The sequence below is a fragment of the Megalobrama amblycephala genome, linkage group LG5 (assembly GCF_018812025.1).
Source record: "Megalobrama amblycephala isolate DHTTF-2021 linkage group LG5, ASM1881202v1, whole genome shotgun sequence".
Lineage (NCBI taxonomy): Eukaryota > Metazoa > Chordata > Actinopteri > Cypriniformes > Xenocyprididae > Megalobrama > Megalobrama amblycephala.
The window spans coordinates 36,961,390-36,980,029 of NC_063048.1; the positions used below are offsets into that span (position 1 = coordinate 36,961,390).

The following is an 18,640-nucleotide window of genomic DNA, read 5'->3' on the forward strand; positions in this document are numbered from 1 at the left end:
TCCCATCGGATTCTTTTCCACCGGCTGTGAGGTGAAGACCACATCTCCCATGATTCCACACATCATCAAACTACGCCTTTGTTTTGAATTGGCGACCTCTAGTGGCGAAACGTTACATATTGTACCTTTAATACTGTATATCATTCATAAACTCTTTACTGCACTTAACACTGTTTTTTGGCTTATATGACAAAACATTTCCTTTAATACATGTTTATGAATATTTAAATAATACATGCTCTCACTATTAAACATGCAGCTCTTAAATCAGTGATCGACCCAAATCAAACACACCTGTCTGTGATACTCTAGTCCTGAAGATAAATCACTGAATAATGATGTAAATGTGGGTCTGATTCTTACTAGTCTTACTTTTACATCCTTGAAAACCTCTTTCATTTCATGAAAAGTCTTCAGAGCATCTCCTCCTGTGTCCCACAGGAGAAAGACATGAAGGTGAGTAAATGATTACAATACAGATCATGATGGGCAAGAGTTTTCATGCATGCTGTGGAGATGGGAAAGCAATCAGATGTTCCTCACGCTGCTCCTCTCTGTGTATATGGCGGTGTTCTTTTGTCTGCGGCTTCTCTGCAGCTGTCCAGACTTTCATCATGAGCGTTTTACTGTAAAAGGTCACAGCCGTGGCTTCCGAGGCGGCTCCTCTTTCTCTGCGCCACATGCCAGGGACCCTGAAGGCCTGACGGGCCCTGCTGACTCCTGGACGGACTTAAGTCCAGGCGTGTGGCTCTGAATCCGGGAGCAGCTGTGCACAGAGAGACAGTGAGACACAGGCCTTCCTCGCTGATGCCACTGCTATAAATACGAGTGTGTAGCGAAGGAGTGACAGCTGTGCTTGAGCAGGACGGTGTTCGGCTGCTCCTCCATCAGCTCACACCACACAAGTTACTAATATCCTCCTCCTTACGCTCAACATTTTTCACGAGTCTTGAAAATCATCTGAAGAAAATAGTCTAAGTTTGATGGTTAAAAAAGGCGTTCTGGTTGGTTGCTAATATTTTTCAGTATTTATAGCTTGTTGATATAAGAATGTGTTTGCTTGGTGTTCTGAGTGGTTGCTAAGGTGTTGCTATGTGGTTCATGTGTTGTAAGCATTATTAGATTGCTGATACTAGAACGCGTTTTTCTGTTCTTAGTGATTGTTAAGGTGTTGCTGGATGGTTGTTATGGTGTTCTGAGTGGTTTCTAAGGTGTTGTTAAGGCGTTGTTCATGTGTTGTGAGCATTACTATCTTGTTAATACAAGAATGCATTTTCTGGCTTTCCTGGATGATCGTTAAGGTGTTGCTGGGTGTTCTGTTATTGTGTTCTGAGTGGTTGCTAAGGTGTTGCTAGGTGGTTGATCATGTGTTGGAAGCATTATTAGATTGCTGATAGAAGAATGCACTTTCTAGCTGTTCTGAGTGATTGTTAAGGTGTTGCTAGGTGGTTGCTAAGGCATTGTTCATGTGTTTTGAGCATTATTAGCTAGTTGATACATGAATGCATTTTCTAGCTGTTCTGAGTGATTAAGGTGTTGCTAGGTGGTTGTTAAGGCATTGTTCATGTGTTGTGAGCATTATTGCTGTGTGATTGTTATGGTGTTCTAAGTGGTTGCTAAGGTGTTGCTAGGTGGCATGTGTTGTGTTGCTAGGTGGTTGTTAATGTATTGTGAGCATTATTTGATTGCAAATGCAAGAATGCATTTTCTAGCTGTTTTGAGTGATTTTTAAGGTGTTGCTGGGTGGTTGTTATGGTGTTCTGAGTGGTTGCTAAGGCGTTGCTAGGTGGTTTTTCATGTGTTATATTATTACATTGCTGATAGAAGAATGCACTTTCTAGCTGTTCTGAGAGATTTTAAGGTGTTGTTAGGTGGTTGTTATGGTGATCTAAATGGTTGTTAGGCTGTTGTGAGTAGTTGCTAAGGTGTTGTTCATGTTGTGAGCATTATTAGATTGCTGATACAAGAGTGCATTTTCTTGCTTTCCTGGGTGATTGTTAAGGTGTTGCTGGGTGTTCTGAGTGGTTGCTAAGGTGTTGCTAGGTGGTTGATCGTGTGTTGGAAGCATTATTAGATTGCTGATAGAAGAATGCACTTTCTAGCTGTTCTGAGTGATTGTTAAGGTGTTGCTAGGTGGTTGCTTAGGCATTGTTCATGTGTTTTGAGCATTATTGCTGTGTGATTGTTATGGTGTTCTAAGTGGTTGCTAAGGTGTTGCTAGGTCATTGTTCATGTGTTGTGTTGCTAGGTGGTTGTTAATGTGATGTAAGCATTATTTGATTGCAAATGCAAGAATGCATTTTCTAGCTGTTCTGAGTGATTTTTAAGGTGTTGCTTGTTGTTATGGTGTTCTGCGTGGTTGCTAAGGCGTTGCTAGGTGGTTTTTCATGTGTTATATTATTACATTGCTGATAGAAGAATGCATTTTGTTGCTAGGTGGTTGTTATGGTGTTCTGAGTTGTTGCTTGGGTGTTCTGTTGTTGCTAAGGTTTTGCGGTCATTATTAGCTTGTTGGTACAAGAATGCATTTTTCTAGCTGTTTGATTGCCAAGGTGTTGCTAGGGTGTTCTGAGTGGTTGCTAAGGTGTTGCGAGGTGGTTGATCATGTATTGTTAGCATTATTAGATTGCTGATACAAGAAGGTATTTTCTAGCTGTTCTGAGTGATTGTTAAGGTGTTGCTAGGTGGTTGTTATGGTGTTCTGAGTGGTCGCTAAGGTGTTGTTCATGCGTTGTGTGCATTATTAGTTTGTTGATACAAGAATGCATTTTCTAGCTGTTCTTGTTTTTGTTGGATACAGAAGATATACAAACAAAAGTACCAAAAGGTACTGTGGTATTAACTTCATTTTTAGGCATGGTACCATATTTTGTATGATTGTGCATGAATATAATAATCATATATGTTTTCTAGCTGTTCTGGGTGGTTGCTAGGGTGTTGCAGGGTGGTTTCTTGGATGTTCTGAGTGGTTTTTTTTATAGTTGCTATAAATATTTTGTTTATGATGGTGCATGAATATAATAATCATATGTGTTTTCTAGCTGTTCTGAGTGGTCGCTAGGGTGTTGCTAGGGTGTTCTTAGTGGTTTTTATCTTTTTTTTTTTTTCAGTATCTCATTCAGCACAAAGAAACGCCACTAATGAGGAAAAAAGAGTTTATGGTACTACCACAATTTCTGTACCATGTTAGGACTGTGGTATTTTGTAAAATACCTTGAAAATACAGGAATACTAGCATAAATACAATATCATGGTATTTATTAAAGTATCATAGTCTGAACATCTCATACCATCACTGTATGACCCCACAGTGCTAATAAGGTGACATTGAGGATATAAGAGGATATATGAGGACTTGAAGTTAATTATATAAGACACAAAGGTCTCGTCTCTGACAGAGCGTTGCTCATTTTCCTGTTTTATGTGCATGAGTGTGTGTGTGTGTGTGTGTGTGAGAGAGAGAGAGGCTGCATCGCTCCTTTTCAAGTGTGACCACCTGTCTTTTGTTATGAAGTAAATAAATAAATAAACATGGCCAAGCACCAGATGTCCCCGGCCGTCCGTTCAGAGGTCAAGGTCTCCCACCGCTGGCCTTGCGAGGTGAAGACATCCAAGTTTCAACTTCACTTCTCCTACAAAGACTTCCTGTCGTCTGGGGAATACATGCAAATGTGCTAGCTGTGGTGAAATGGAAATTACATGAAGCTTTTTGATAACCGAGGGCAAAACACACATCTAATTAAGTCAAAGAGACGACAGCGCGCTCATCAAAGAGTACAACTAGTCATGGCGTGCTTGTTTCTCATTTGCTAGTTGTCTAGTCCAGTCCTTCAATTGATTTTATGCAGATTTTATATTAGACATCAAGTGGAGACCAGAATCATTTATGGCAGAAAATTAAATGTCCTTTTAATCAATAGAAATTAAAACATATGCAAAATTATGTTACATTAAATGAATTTAGAACATTTAGAATAATTCATTTGGAATATTTCCCATAATTATTGTTGTCTGGGTCGAATTTGCTTTTACTTTGTAGGGTTTTTGAGGATGAGGGCTTCATATGAATTAACCACCAATGAATTGCAATCTAGTTTTGTTAGAATTTGATTGGAAACACATTCTGGGCTGATTTGAATTCTTTTATTTTTAGCCCTGCAGAAATAAACCACTCTTTTGTTTTTTTGTTTTTATTATTCTTTATTATCAAAACCCTTCTTGAATATGTTGCCAACTTCATTAGAATGTATGCAAAATGCTTCTTTCATGAGCAAACATTTTTTAATTTCATACCTCATAAAATCACCAGATTCGTGAGAGTTTATTTAAAGATGTGATTGAACTTTAATACTGTATTTTTCTTGTATTTATGTATCCATTTGTTTCTTATGCTTCACTCGTATGTTGTTGTTATTGTATCATATTCAAGATATGAATAGATTCATGTACTCTTAAAAACAAAACTTCATTATTGGCATTGATGATTCCATGAAGAACCCTGGAACCTTTAATTCCACAAAAGTTTCTTTAGCATAAAAAGGTTGTTTAGATTATTAAAATGGTTCTTTTAAGAACTGTTCAATGAAAGGTTCTTCATGTAAAAACAAAAAATGTCTCTTCTATGGCATCGCTGTGAAAAACCAAAACCCTTATAAAACATTTATATTGTAAGAGTGTATGTATTTATGTTCTGCAATAAAAAAAAAAAAAAAAAAAGTTTGATTGGACACATGACGTTTGACATATTTATTTATGCACAATATATGGTTGGATGTTTTATCATTACCATTTAACAAGGGGGTTGCTCACATGTTGTGAGTATTTATTAGCTTGTTGATACAGGAATGCATTTTGCTGGGGGTTGCTAGGGTGTTCTGAGTGGTTGCTAAGGTGTTGCTTGGTGTTTTTTCATGTGTTTTGAGTATTATTAGCTTGTTGATACAAGAATGCATTTTCTAGCTGTTCTGAGTGATTGTTAAGGTGTTTCTGGGGGATGGCAGGGTGTTCTGCGTGGTTGCTGAGGTGTTGCTAGGTGGTTGCCCATGTGTTATGGGAATTATTAGCTTGTTGATACAAGAATGCATTTTCTAGCTGTTCTGAGTGGTTGTTAAGGTGTTGCTAGGTGGTTGCCCACATGTTGTGAGCATTATTAGCTTGTTGATACCAGAATGCATTTTCTAGCTGTTCTGAGTGTTGCTAAGGTGTTGCTGGGGTTGCTAGGGTGTTCTGAGTGGTTGCTAAGGTGTTGCTTGATGTTTTTTCATGTGTTTTGAGCATTATTAACTTGTTGATACAAGAATGCATTTTCTAGTTGTTCTGAGTGGTTGCTGGGGTGTTCTGAGTGGTTGCTAAGGTGTTGCTAGGTGGTTGCCCACATGTTATGAGCATTACTAGCTTGTTGATATAAGAATGCATTTTCTAGCTGTTCTGAGTGGTTGCTAAGGTGTTGCTGGGGGGTTGCTAGGGTGTTCTGAGACATTGCTGCGGTGTTCTGAGTGGTTGCTAAGGAGTTGCTAGGTGGTTGCCCACATTTTGTGAGCATTACTAGCTTGTTGATACAAGAATGCAATTTCTAGCTGTTCTGAGTGATTGCTAAGGTGGTGCTGGGGGCGTTGCTAGGTAGTTCTGAGTGGCTGCTAGGTGGTTGCTCTTGTGTTGTGAGCATTATTAGCTTGTTGATATAAGAATGCATTTTCTAGCTGTTCTGAGTGATGCTAAGGTGTTGCTGGGGGTTGCTAGGGTGTTCTGAGACATTGCTGCGGTGTTTTGAGTGGTTGCTATGGAGTTGCTAGGTAGTTGCTCACGTGTTGTGGTCATTATTAGCTTGTTGATACAAGAATGCATTTTCTAGCTGTTCTGAGTGATTGCTAAGTTGTTGCTGGGGGGTTGGTGGGTGTTCTGAGTGGTTGCTAAGGTGTTGCTAGATGGTTGCCCACGTGTTGTGAGTATTATTAGCTTGTTGTTACAAGAATGCATTTTCTAGCTGTTCTAGAGTGATTGCTAAGGTGTTGCTAGGGTGTTCTGAGTGGTTGCCTGGGTGTTCCGAGTTGTTGCTAAAGTGTTGCTAGGTGTTTGCTCACGTGTTGTGGTCATTATTAGCTTGTTGATACAAGAATGCATTTTCTAGCTGTTCTGAGTGTTGCTGGGGGGTTGCTCCTGTGTTCTGAATGGTTGCTAAGGTGTTGCTAGGTGGTTGTTAAGAGTGTTTTTACAGATGTTACAGGGTTTTTTACAGTTGCTTTTTACCATTACTAAGAAAAACATATAACATATACGAACATAAAGGTATGTTATCAACATGATTTTTATGCATTGTCCATATTATGACTATTTGCTATTCTTTGAAATATAATATGTACAATAGTGAATGAATATAATAATCATCTGTGTAGTGCATGAATGTAATAATCATCTGTGTTTTCTAGCTGTTCTGAGTAGTTGCTAAGGCGTTGCTAGGGTGTTCTGAGTGGTGCTAAGTTTTTTTTTTTGTTACAGTAGATCATAAATACACCACTAGTGAGAAAAAATGAGAGCATGGTATTATCTTGATTTTTGTACCATATTAATGAGAAAGGGGTCGGTTTGTTTTATAATTACCATCTAACATAGTTTTGCAGTGCTGTCTGACCCCATCACAAACCACCACCGCTTTCTAATTTTATGACTGACCTCAGCCAGGTGAAATGTTAGCAGAATAAACCGCAGTCCTCCTCTGGGCCTCCAGTTTAAATTCTAGAGTTTCCAGACGCGCCATCACACACCCTTATTTACACGTCATTCCCTTTAACCGGGTCTAACCCGTATCGTCTACAGCGGTTCGCTGAGCTCCAGGGCAGAACTTGAGAGGTGGAGCGGACAATAGACACACTGAACTACTAACCGCAGACAAAAGAGTCGGCGGTAGATGGGGGTCGTTCTCTCGGAGCGTGTGGTCTCGATGGGGGCAGGGCCATGGGAATCACATCACGAGCAGCTGGATTTCTTTACATGTGCAGTCGGAGAATAATTAGGATCTCGCTCTCTAAGAAAATGACCAGTGAATTGGCTTTGAGATTCCGAATTAGCCACGCATTTCTTTTCCTGCTCCTGCGTGAATTGTTTGTTTGCTCAGAATGCAAATGAGCGTCCAGTCGAAGGAGGCGTTCTTTCACTGAGGAAACGCTGAACGAGGAAGTCAAACAAGTTGAACACGAAAAACGGAATAAAGTTGCAGGTTCACTCTGCACCGCACCTGCTTTATATCTAGTGTGTGTGTGTGATATTCCCTCCCCTTCCATATCATCTGTATTCAGGAGAAGCCGCAGTGTTTTCTGTACACAAATCCACACCGACAGACGACTGACGTGAAACTCCTTGGAAATACGTTTGAGGTCATTCATCCCTGGTTCCCAATGGGTTTCCACGACTTTTCCACACTCTTAGAAGAAAAGGTTCTATATAGAACCTTAAAATGGTTCAGTCAGGGGCATTATATCAGCTACAGAACCTTTTAGTGGTTCTCAATAATTGTATGGATTTGGCTTTAATTAATTTTTAATTTTAATTCAATTTTATGAATTAAACAGCTTACATACTTTATGTGTAAGAAAAAATGAAATAACCATTAAATGTGAACGTATTATGCAATCAACCCAGGTGAAAAAAAGTACACTGCTATAATATACTTAAAGTGCTCTATTTTCATGCACAAATTTTGTACTTAATATACTAAAAATTCTCCTTTAGTACTTCTTAAGATCATTTTAAGAACATTGAAGTGTACTATTTTGAGACAGCATGAAATATGAACTAAAATGTGCTTTTAATATACTATTAAAAAATGTATTTAGATACTACTTGTAGTACATTTGAACCCATAGTGTACAAGTGGTAACTAAATATATTTTTTAAATGCAGAGATAGTATATTAAAAGCACATTTTAGTTCATATTTCATGCTGTCTCAAAATAGCACAGCTGAGTACACTTAGATGATCTTAACAAGATCTTAAGAAGTACTAAAGAAGAATTTTTAGTATTTTAAGAACAAAATTAGTGTGTGAAAATAGAGCACTTTAAGTACATTATAGAAGTGTACTTTTTTTCACCTGGGATTTAAGACATTTCTCCTTATATCAAACCTTTTTGGTTTTTAAAATGGAGTCAAGAATCCTAGAGTTCTATATGGAACCACATGGAATCATTTTTTCTAAGAGTGACCTGGGATTTTTTTTTAAATCATGTTAAAAATCACACTCAAAAAGAGCAATAAAATAACTGAGCTGAGCGGAAGCCGGGAACTAATTACACTGTAAAAACACTGGGTTAAAACATCAACTCAAGGGCTGGGTAAATATAGGACACAACACATGTTTTACCCAGCAAATTGGGTTGTTTATTTAACCCAGAATAATACTACTGTAATACTATCTTATTTTTTCTTTTAATTCATACATGAATTAATGTTTACGGATTAACTTCCTCTCATTTTTTTTTTTTTTTATAGTAGGCTATAGACCTTATTTACCAGAGAAACATGCGCGCCGCCATCTTTAGAATATTGTCTTTGAACTTCCGTTTTTGTGGTAGCCCTGTTTATTTCTATGGCATTGCTGTTGAGGAATAATTAGCTGGTGAAGTGAATTTACCTGTTGTAGAGTTAATGAAAGTTATCATGAGCATTGTTATGTTTAAAGCAGATGTCTAAACAAATGTCAGTAGACCTGGAAGATTTTAAATGAGCAGTTCATTCATAAATACGTAAGATCACTGTGGAAATACAAACCGGAAGTCAAAAGACAACGAGCGCAGCGCTGAAAAGGGGCGGGGCTACATATGGTCTATAGCATATTTTATATCGTTTTTAACACATATTGCCTACATTTAAGCTCGTTTTACAAATATTAGAAGTAATTCAAGTGTAATCGACCAGTTTCTGTTGTCCCATTTCCACCGTAACAGTGCTGGATCTCGTGCCGGAGATGACTCGCGTTCGGCGGGGGGAACTGATAACTTCAGACTGCTGCCTGCGTTTCACTCGTAGCCGAAAAATGCCGTGACTCCATAACCTGTCCATAAATAATCAATTCTGAGAACATATTTTAACATTCTAAGTATTTATATTCTGTATCATTTTGAATAAAATCATAAAATTTTATGCAATTCTCATCAGGCGTTTCCATCAAGACCGATGCCGTGACTCACATCACGCCCCTGTATGATGCTTTGCATAAAATTAAGCGATATACAGAACAATAATGAATTTTTAGATAAAATAAAACATGCATAAACCTGTTTTTTTTTACCGAAGACATGCACCAATTTGACAGAGCTGCTCCTGAAGAGGGCGCAAAAAGCCCGCGATAAATAACAAAATCCCTGGGTTATTACATCTGACCCAGGGTCTGGGTAACACAAAAACTACCCAAACACAGGAAAAATAATACAAAAAAATGACCCAAAAGGCTCATCCCAGGACTTTACTTTTAGAGTAAATTTTTGAGTTCATTGAAATTAAAAATTTGAGTTAATACAATGAAGGCGATTAGTGTAATCAACAGAAACTCAAAATATTATGTTATCTGAACCTAATTAATCATTGAAGTTGATTTTACAAAAGAAAAAAAATGTTGTGATAAATCATGAAAATATTTTTTAAAGTGTATCAAAATTTCCTAGATTTTTTGCAATTTTCATACCTTTTCTATGCAATTTTAAAGGTGTTGGAAATGTCCAGGTTTTTGATCATTGTAAAGATTCACTCATGCACTGTTGCTTGAGCATCATTGTTAAAAAAAAAAAAAGACAAACACAATAATTCCACAGAAAATGTTGTTTAATCTACGCTTAAGCTAAATAAAGATAAAGATTGTCACATCTTCACAGCACAAACAAACGGGCACAAAAGTCAAATGTGTCCGAAGAAGAAACAAGGAAAGAAAGAAAGAAAGAAAAAAAGCAAGCGCACACAAACAGAAAATCAAAATAAATTACCAAAGAATTCCAAGCAAATTCAAAATCAACCAGATTGTCATCTACATTCACTAAAAGACTCACAACGAAGCTTTTGTTTCCTATAAAATATGTTTTTTGTTTATCAAAAAATTATATTACATCTAATGGCACTTCTACAAAGTCTATTAAAAAGTCTCAACTTAGTATCATCTTTCATTTTACAAGTCAAAATTCTGAGATACAGTAAAATTCTGCACAAGAAACAAACCAATAAATATTACTTATGATTATACAATTTCACAGTCTGAACCTTAGAAGACAATAATCCAGTATTAATGTACATATACAGACGCACACCTGTCATCTTTAAATCATTATTACTGTCACTGAAAATCTGACAGTAAAGTAGCGTGATATGTGTTTACAAACAGACCGAATCATTCTCGCTTCTCACGGTCCATGATTATAAGTTATTATTGCATTCGTGTATCTTGTGAATACATCAAAATAAAGAGAAAAGAGTATAAAAACATTCACTGAAATCAGCTAAATCACCAGCATGTGAAATCTTCTGTTAAGGATTTACTTGCTCACAAACTCCAGTGTATCAATAATTTTGCACAAAACTGAAAATACAAACAAACAAAAGTAGATTTGTCCAACAAACGTGCAAGAACACCGATCACAATAAAGGATCGAGAGTGAACAAACGAAGCACGTCCCTCGACACAATGAGATGCACGGTTGCTTTAATATGTATGAAATGTCATTTTCAGGTAGATTATTAGTCTTCAGGTCATTCAGATGTTTGTGCTTGTGAACCAAACAGTTCTTTCCCTCAGAAACGAGGAAACGAGGACAGCGATTTTAATGTCAGGCTACAGCTGCAACTGCAGAGAGTTCAGTCATACTATATTCTAGACGAAATGAGACAAGGATCTGATAAATAAAATACATATTTACAATAAATACACAGTTAGAAATAGCAGCCTACAGTATATGAGTGTTGTATCTATCACAGAAGTGCTTGATAGTCAAACTTCATTCGATAAGCATGATGAAATCAGGTACTCACATACAGCAACTGATCGATTATCCCAATATTAGAGAGCAAATATCAGCACAATCATCTTCTATGCTTTAAATGTCAAGTCTAGAGTAAACCCTGAACCAAAAAAACAAACTAATAAATAACTAATCAAGTTTATCAGGACCGATGAAACGTACAGCATAACGTGGATTTCTTTTTTAGTGCTAGTTATTGTTACTACATAAACAATCTGTCCGAGTGAAGCGTTCAGGAAAACACGACCTCACGTCCGTTCGGTCAGCAGTGGTTCAACCATACGTCCGTTTGCAGAGATGTATAACAAATCAAAACAAAGTAGATGTTAGTGAAATAAAGATGTTTTTCAGGTATTAGTATAATCTCCTTCTAAACTCCGACCGCCATCAAGACGCTGTGATCGATGAGGGTTGATTCTGTCTTCTTCATGAGGACACAACTAAACGTCTCTAGCAATCAAAGAAAAATGACCGACAGTAGCTTTAAAAGGCAAATAAACGTCACTTTAAATGTTGGCAAGTGCAGAACCTCCGGTGACGAAGCCCTTCAGGAGACAAAAAGCGCACAAAAACTTCTGCATAACAAACTGTAACAGCTTATATAAATAAAATCTGCCTGTCTGTACTTCAGGTGTGTGTGTGTGAGAGTGTATGCACAAATCAATGAAATCATCAACCATACAGTACATCTTCAAAACTTAATCATGATCAAGTAATTTGTAATAAATTACATCAGATATGAAACCAAATCTTCTGGACGGAGCTGCAGAACTGTTTTATCAGTGCATTGCATGTGTATATACACACACACACACACACACATATATATATATATAATATGCATGTATGTGTGTGTGTGTGTGTATGTATATCTATATATGAGATGTCAAAGTCCCAAGTGCACCAAATTGTTGATTGCTGGAGACACAATTGTGTCAATAAACAAATTTTTCTGCCAATTGCAAAAATACTGGATATTATGATTATTATTACTGATAACAGCCCGTTTTAAACCCGTTCACAAAAGCCCCATCGCGAGCTTCGGTTATCCAATAGCCAGCGTTTTGACGAGGCCGCAGTGAAACTTGCGTATGTGGCGGTACAGATCTCCCGACTGCGTGAAGCGTCGCTCGCACCACTTGCAGGCGTGCGGTTTCTCCCGCGTGTGCACCACGGCGTGCCGGCTCAAGTTGTGCGAGTACTGGAAGCTCTTCCCGCACTGGCCGCAGGTGTACGGCTTCTCGCCGGAGTGCGTGCGCTCGTGCCGCTTGAGCGTGTACATGCAGGAGAAGGTCTTGCCGCACTGCGAGCAGGTGGGGACGGATCCGTCGGGCGAGAGCTTGGCGCGCACGCCGTCCTTCTCCCGGAAATGCGAGCTGAGGTGCAGCTGCAGCACGTGCGGGCTCGGGAAAACCTTGCTGCAGAGCGGACACACGCAGACTTGTCGCCCGCCCGGCGGGAGGAGAACCCCGCTGGAGGTGGAGATGTCCGAGGACGCCAGGTCGTCCTCGTCCTCGCCCTCGCTGTCTCCGAGCTGGCGCTCCGAACGCACGCGCAACTCCTCCTCCACTTCCATCAGATCGTCCTCCGGAGGGAGCAGGGCGGCGGCGGCCTTGTTTCCGGGGAAAAGTTCAGCGAACCCTGTCACCACAGAGCTCCTGGCGCTATTCCCAAAGCGCCGGCTCTCCGGGCTCACCGGATCACCGTCCTCCTGCTCTGACAGCAAGTCATGTTCGTCTTTAACAAGTGGCTCGGTGCCCTGCTGCTGGCTGTCGAGGGCCAGCTGTCCCGAGACGTAGGAGGGGTGGAAGGCGTCTCGGCTCGACAGAGGCTTGAAAGACAAATCCAGCGCGCAGTCCGTGTCATCCGACGCCCGGGACCTCTGGGACACGGGGACGGCTGAACTACTGACATCGGCTTTTGTTTTTCCAGCTGTTCGGACACAGGCCTCGGCCTCTGCTGACACATAATTGACACCTACAAGGTCCGGGTGACCGTTCGCCTTCTGCCCGTCGCAATCTGCGCGCGCGTCCTCCTGAAGCGCGGCCCCGTCGCACGCCTCCTTATCCTTCAACTTTCCCTTGCACACTTTGACGATGTCGTACATGTGCAGGTAGCTGGCGGCGGCCAGGACGTCCTCCACGGGCAGACTGCTGAACTCCAGTTTCCCCTCATACATAAATTCAAGCAGCGAGCCGAAAGCCGGCGCCGTCACAATGTCGCTGTTCAAATGCACAACGTCCCTTTTGTCCAGCTGGTCCCTGTAGAAGAGGTGGAAGTACATGCTGCAGGAGGCCAGCACGGCTCGGTGCGCTTTGAATCGCGTCTCCCCGACCAGCACGGTGCAGTCGCAGAGGAAACCTTGCCGTCTCTGCTGACTCAGGCACTGCAGTAACTGGCGGCTGTGGTCTGGGAACTCCATTCTTATGCCCGGGGAACCTGCCGGAAAACAGGAAAAACTGGATGTTAAATAAACGCTGGGTAGCCATTCACTTAACGACGCATCTACAGGCCGCTGGAGACGAACAAAAGTACGCGTTAGAAACGCACAACTTGCGAGCTGCTTTTTCTTTTAAGTTTCAGTCCACATCTAATGCAATTCCAAGTTCAAAGAAAGAAAAATCTAATTCAACATACAAGAACGCACATTAAAACCAAGTTGTGCTGAACATCAGCTGTCAAGATAGTAAAGCAACCTGTTATGCTCTTGTTAAACTAATGCCAGCATCAACATACCCTCTTCTGTATCAGCGCTCAGACAAGTTCAGCTTGAGCTTCCCATCAAACAGCAGCAGCGAATGAGTCCAGTCATGCGCAGACAACACCTCGCATCTCCAAACAGCAGGAAAACACAGCTAAAACATGACGAACGCCATCAACTAAGAGAAAAGAACCGTTCCGAGACTGAACGCTGCCGATCTACCGTCCATGTGAGCGGAAAGAAAGAGCGTGTGTGTGTGTGTGTGTGTGAGATCTGGTAGAGTCAGCTGCTCTGACATCAGCCTCAAATCTCCAGCTGTGTCTTTATGCCATATGTTCCTCTGAGGAACCTCAAACTTCTCTGACTTTATGCGTTTTAACGCGTTATAATTATATGATCCAGACAGGCAGGCGCGTGCGTCGCACTGATATTAAAGTTTCTCTGAAGCACGAACGAGCTCGTGACAGGACACTTTTGTTTTAAAACCAACTCGAGTAAAGCGCTCGAGCAGGACAGCGGCGCATTCGGTATTACGCATAACTTTTACGCGTCTTCTTTAATCAACGCCAACACGTTTCCTAAGCCGATGTCGCTCGGATTTTACATTCTAAACTCCGATCTCGTGAGGAGCGGCAGCGGAACTCGCGGATCAAACGCGCCGCGCGCTGATACAATGTGTCACATTCAGCTGCGTGTAAGTCCACATCAAAGCTCATACTCACTGTCGTGTCCTCAGATGGACCCGCGTGCGCTCATGGTGTGAGTCCAGATGTTGTTGGAGTCTCCGTTTCTATTCCACAGCGCGATTCGTGTCTGGTGCGCATGAAGCACTCTGCGCTGCGCGTGTGTTTGTGTGTGTGTGTGTGTCAAGCAGGTTGTTAATGGTCCAGTCTCGCGATAACACCAGTGTACTGTACTTCAGGACAAACTCACACTGGGGCAGTAAGTAGCAGTGTTCACTTAAGACAGCTGTGCTACTCATTCTACATTTATAAAAGATCATTCACTCTAAAAAAATGTTATGTTAAAAACAACCCAAGTTGGGTTGAAAATGGACAAACCCAACAGTTGAGTTAATTTAATCCAGCAGTTGGGTTAAATGTTTGCCCAACCTGCAGTTTTATTTAAATCAACTATTGTTTAAAAATGACTATATGCATGAACCCAAAATATGTTGGAAATTAAAAATCAGACTCATAATTACTAGAGGAAACAATAATAATCAAAAGATGAACATTTATTAATAAGCAATTTAATAAATGTTCATCGTTTCATTATTATTCATTAAACTTATTAATAAATGTTCATTTCCAACGTATTTGGGGTTCATTTTAAGCAAGAAATACAGTCATTTTTAAACAGTTGAGTAAAATAAAACTACACAGCACTACACAACCACTGTTATAAAACAACCCAATCACTGGGTTAAAACAACCCAATCGCTGGATCAAAACAGCCCAATTGCTGGGTCAAAACAACCCAATCACTGGGTCAAAACAACCCAATTGCTGGGTTAAAACAACCAATTGCTGGGTTAAAACAACCCAATCGCTGGGTCAAAACAAACCAATCGCTGGGTTAAAACAACCCAACCGCTGGGTCAAAAAACAACCCAATTGCTGGGTTAAAACAACCCAACCGCTGGGCTAAAACAACCCAATCGCTGGATCAAAACAGCCCAATTGCTGGGTCAAAACAACCCAATCGCAGGGTTAAAACAACTCAATCGCAGGGTTAAAACAACCCAGTCGCTGGGTCAAAACAATTCAATCGCTGGGTCAAAACAACCCAATCATTAGGTTAAAACAACCCAATCGCTGGGTTAAAACAACCATTTGCTGGGTCAAAACAACCCAAACGCTGAGTTAAAACAACCCAATTGCTGGGTTAAAACAACCCAATCGCTGGGTCAAAACAATTCAATCGCTGGGTCAAAACAACCCAATCATTAGGTTAAAACAACCCAATCGCTGGGTTAAAACAACCATTTGCTGGGTCAAAACAACCCAAACGCTGAGTTAAAACAACCCAATTGCTGAGTTAAAACAACCCAATTGCTGGGTTAAAACAACCTAATCACTGGGTTAAAGCAACTTAATCCCTGAGTCAAAACAACTGAATCGCTAGGTCAAAACAACCCAATCGCAGGGTTAAAACAACTCAATTGCAGGGTTAAAACAACCCAGTCGCTGGGTCAAAACAATTCAATCGCTGGGTCAAAACAACCCAATCATTAGGTTAAAACAACCCAATCGCTGGGTTAAAACAACCATTTGCTGGGTCAAAACAACCCAAACGCTGAGTTAAAACAACCCAATTGCTGAGTTAAAACAACCCAATCGCTGGGTTAAAACATCCCAATCACTGTTTTAAAACAATCCAATTGCTGGGTTAAAACAACTCAATCCCTCGGTCAAAACAACCCAGTCGCTGGGTCAAGACAACCCAACTGCTGGGTTTGTCCATTTTCAACCCAGCTTGGGTTTATGGGTTTATAAATGCATTTAAACCTTGAGGTTGTGAGTTTTCATTAAATAGCTTAATAAATTGTTTTAAATATGACACATTGCAGGTGCATTTTCTCAAACAAGATTGCTTAGATTAGAAAGCTGAAAATAAGAGACATTTGCAAATACAAAGTGAGGTGAAGAGGAACTTAATGTAAAGAGCACAAATATAACTCTTTACCCTTTCTCTGGAAAATGAAGTGTTTTCTGGAGAGGGCTTTAGATGGTTGAGCTGCTAAAGTTATTTTTAAGATTCCAGATTGCGACTGTCCTCACAAACCCGTCCAGCCTAAATGCATTCCACTCTTTCAATACATTTAAGTGTATAATTAGAGGCCTTTTGAGAAGCTGCCCCCTCCTTCTGTGTTCATTGTTGAAGCGCTGATTTGTTGTGTGCTGAGAGAGAGTTTGCTGGGATCTAATCGAAGCTAATCCTGCTCTGAGCTGGAATGTCTTGGCACTGACTCGCCCTCTAGTCTTACTAATTTCACCCAAGTTACTCTGGTCTGTGGTGTGTAGGGTGGACGAGCTTTCATCTAAAGTACATTAAATGCAAGACAAGAATGTTTTCTGAAGTCATTGGTTTCCTATTGGTGCATGTTAGGTTGTTCCACTAATAAGTCACGCATACAGTGGGGTCCAAAAGTCTAAGACCAAGTTTGGAAATCTGGGATTTTTTTTTTCCATTTAAACTTGAAAATATTATATAAATAATATATGAATAAATAATTTATCCTATTTTTTATTCTTTCAAATCTCTATGTGACTAATCAAATGTAAATGAGTGTCATTGATCATGTTCCTCTGTGGAGAACATCATCATCATCAGGTTCAGCTCAGAGCAAAAAACAAAACAAATCACTGAAGCATTATCAAAATCATGTTCGTTTAACCACAGCTGATCACATCATTTGTAATGGGAAAAGTTCTATTAGTTTGGAATTATGCAAAAAACCTGCAAAACCCCCTGACCATCTCTATCCTGCTTTGTAACTTTGTTTTGCAGCACAAAATGAATTCAATTTAAAGCATCTGCTAAATGAATACATGCAAATGTAATTGCACATGCAGACATCAGAAGCATGCGGCAGAACTGTAGTTCACACATAGATGCAGCAGAACAGCATAGTTCCAGGGCTATTTCTAGATCTTCTATATGAACACTCAGAGCGTTGTTGATCCTTTAGGCGCAGCGCAGACGTGAACACAGAGTTGCAGCTGCTGAGCTCATGCCCTCTGCAACTGTTCAGGTCACCTTTTGCTCAAGCTCCAGCTGTCGAACGCTTTGAAAGGGCCATTTGAAGCTTCTCTAAAGGGCTGGTTAAGCAGGCTGTTCTTTACAATACTCTGAGGTTAGTATTTCTCCTGTACTAGTTAATGTGTAGATCTGGCTATAGAGGGGGCTGCGCTTTCACACTGGAGACGGAAAACCATCTATTAAACGTATTGGCAACACTTTACAATATTCACTCTGAAAAATGCTGGGTTAAAAACAACCCAATCGCAGGGTTAAATTATCCCATTTGCTGGGTTAAAACAACCCAATCGGAGGGTTAAAACAACCCATTCGCTTGGTTAAATCATCCCAATCACTGGGTTAAATCAACCCATCCGCTGGGTTAAAACAATCCATTCGCTGGGTTAAATTAACCCAATCGCTGGGTTAAAACAACCCAATCGTTGGGTTAAATCAACCCAATCACTGGGTTAAATTATCCCATTTGCTGGGTCAAAACAACCCAATTGGAGGGTTAAAACAACCCATTCGCTGGGTTAAATCATCCCAATCACTGGGTTAAATCAACCCATCTGCTGGGTTAAAACAACCCAGTCACTGGGTTAAATTATCCCATTTGCTGGGTTAAAACAACCCAATCGGAGGGTTAAAACAACCCATTCGCTGGGTTAAATCATCCCAATCACTGGGTTAAATCAACCCATCCGCTGGGTTAAAACAACCCAGTCACTGGGTTAAATTATCCCATTTGCTGGGTTAAAACAACCCAATCGGAGGGTTAAAACAACCCATTCGCTGGGTTAAATCATCCCAATCACTGGGTTAAATCAACCCATCCGCTGGGTTAAAACAACCCAGTCACTGGGTTAAATTATCCCATTTGCTGGGTTAAAACAACCCAATCGGAGGGTTAAAACAACCCATTCGCTGGGTTAAATCATCCCAATCACTGGGTTAAATCAACCCATCCGCTGGGTTAAAACAATCCATTCGCTGGGTTAAATTAACCCAATCGCTGGGTTAAAACAACCCAATCGTTGGGTTAAATCAACCCAATCGCTGGGTTAAATTATCCCATTTGCTGGGTCAAAACAACCCAATTGGAGGGTTAAAACAACCCATTCGCTGGGTTAAATCATCCCAATCACTGGGTTAAATCAACCCATCCGCTGGGTTAAAATAATCCATCTGCTGGGTT

The 18,640-nt window shown here is 40.3% G+C and overlaps 1 protein-coding gene across 2 annotated transcripts; it reads right to left on the bottom strand.

The window, feature by feature from the left end:
* Positions 1-9,795: 9,795 nt before the first annotated feature.
* On the bottom strand, positions 9,796-14,607 carry zbtb42 (zinc finger and BTB domain containing 42). Of its 2 annotated transcripts, none has more exons than XM_048192142.1 (2): positions 14,421-14,607; positions 9,796-13,436 (listed from the first exon to the last, which is right to left on the bottom strand). In XM_048192142.1, exon 2 carries the CDS (start codon positions 13,417-13,419, stop codon positions 12,043-12,045), a length of 1,377 nt encoding a protein of 458 aa, XP_048048099.1. In that variant the 5' UTR covers positions 13,420-13,436; positions 14,421-14,607; the 3' UTR covers positions 9,796-12,042. The 2 variants fall into 2 exon arrangements, with proteins under 2 accessions (XP_048048099.1, XP_048048100.1); XM_048192143.1 differs by lacking the exon at positions 14,421-14,607 and adding an exon at positions 13,734-14,404.
* Positions 14,608-18,640: the final 4,033 nt, after the last annotated feature.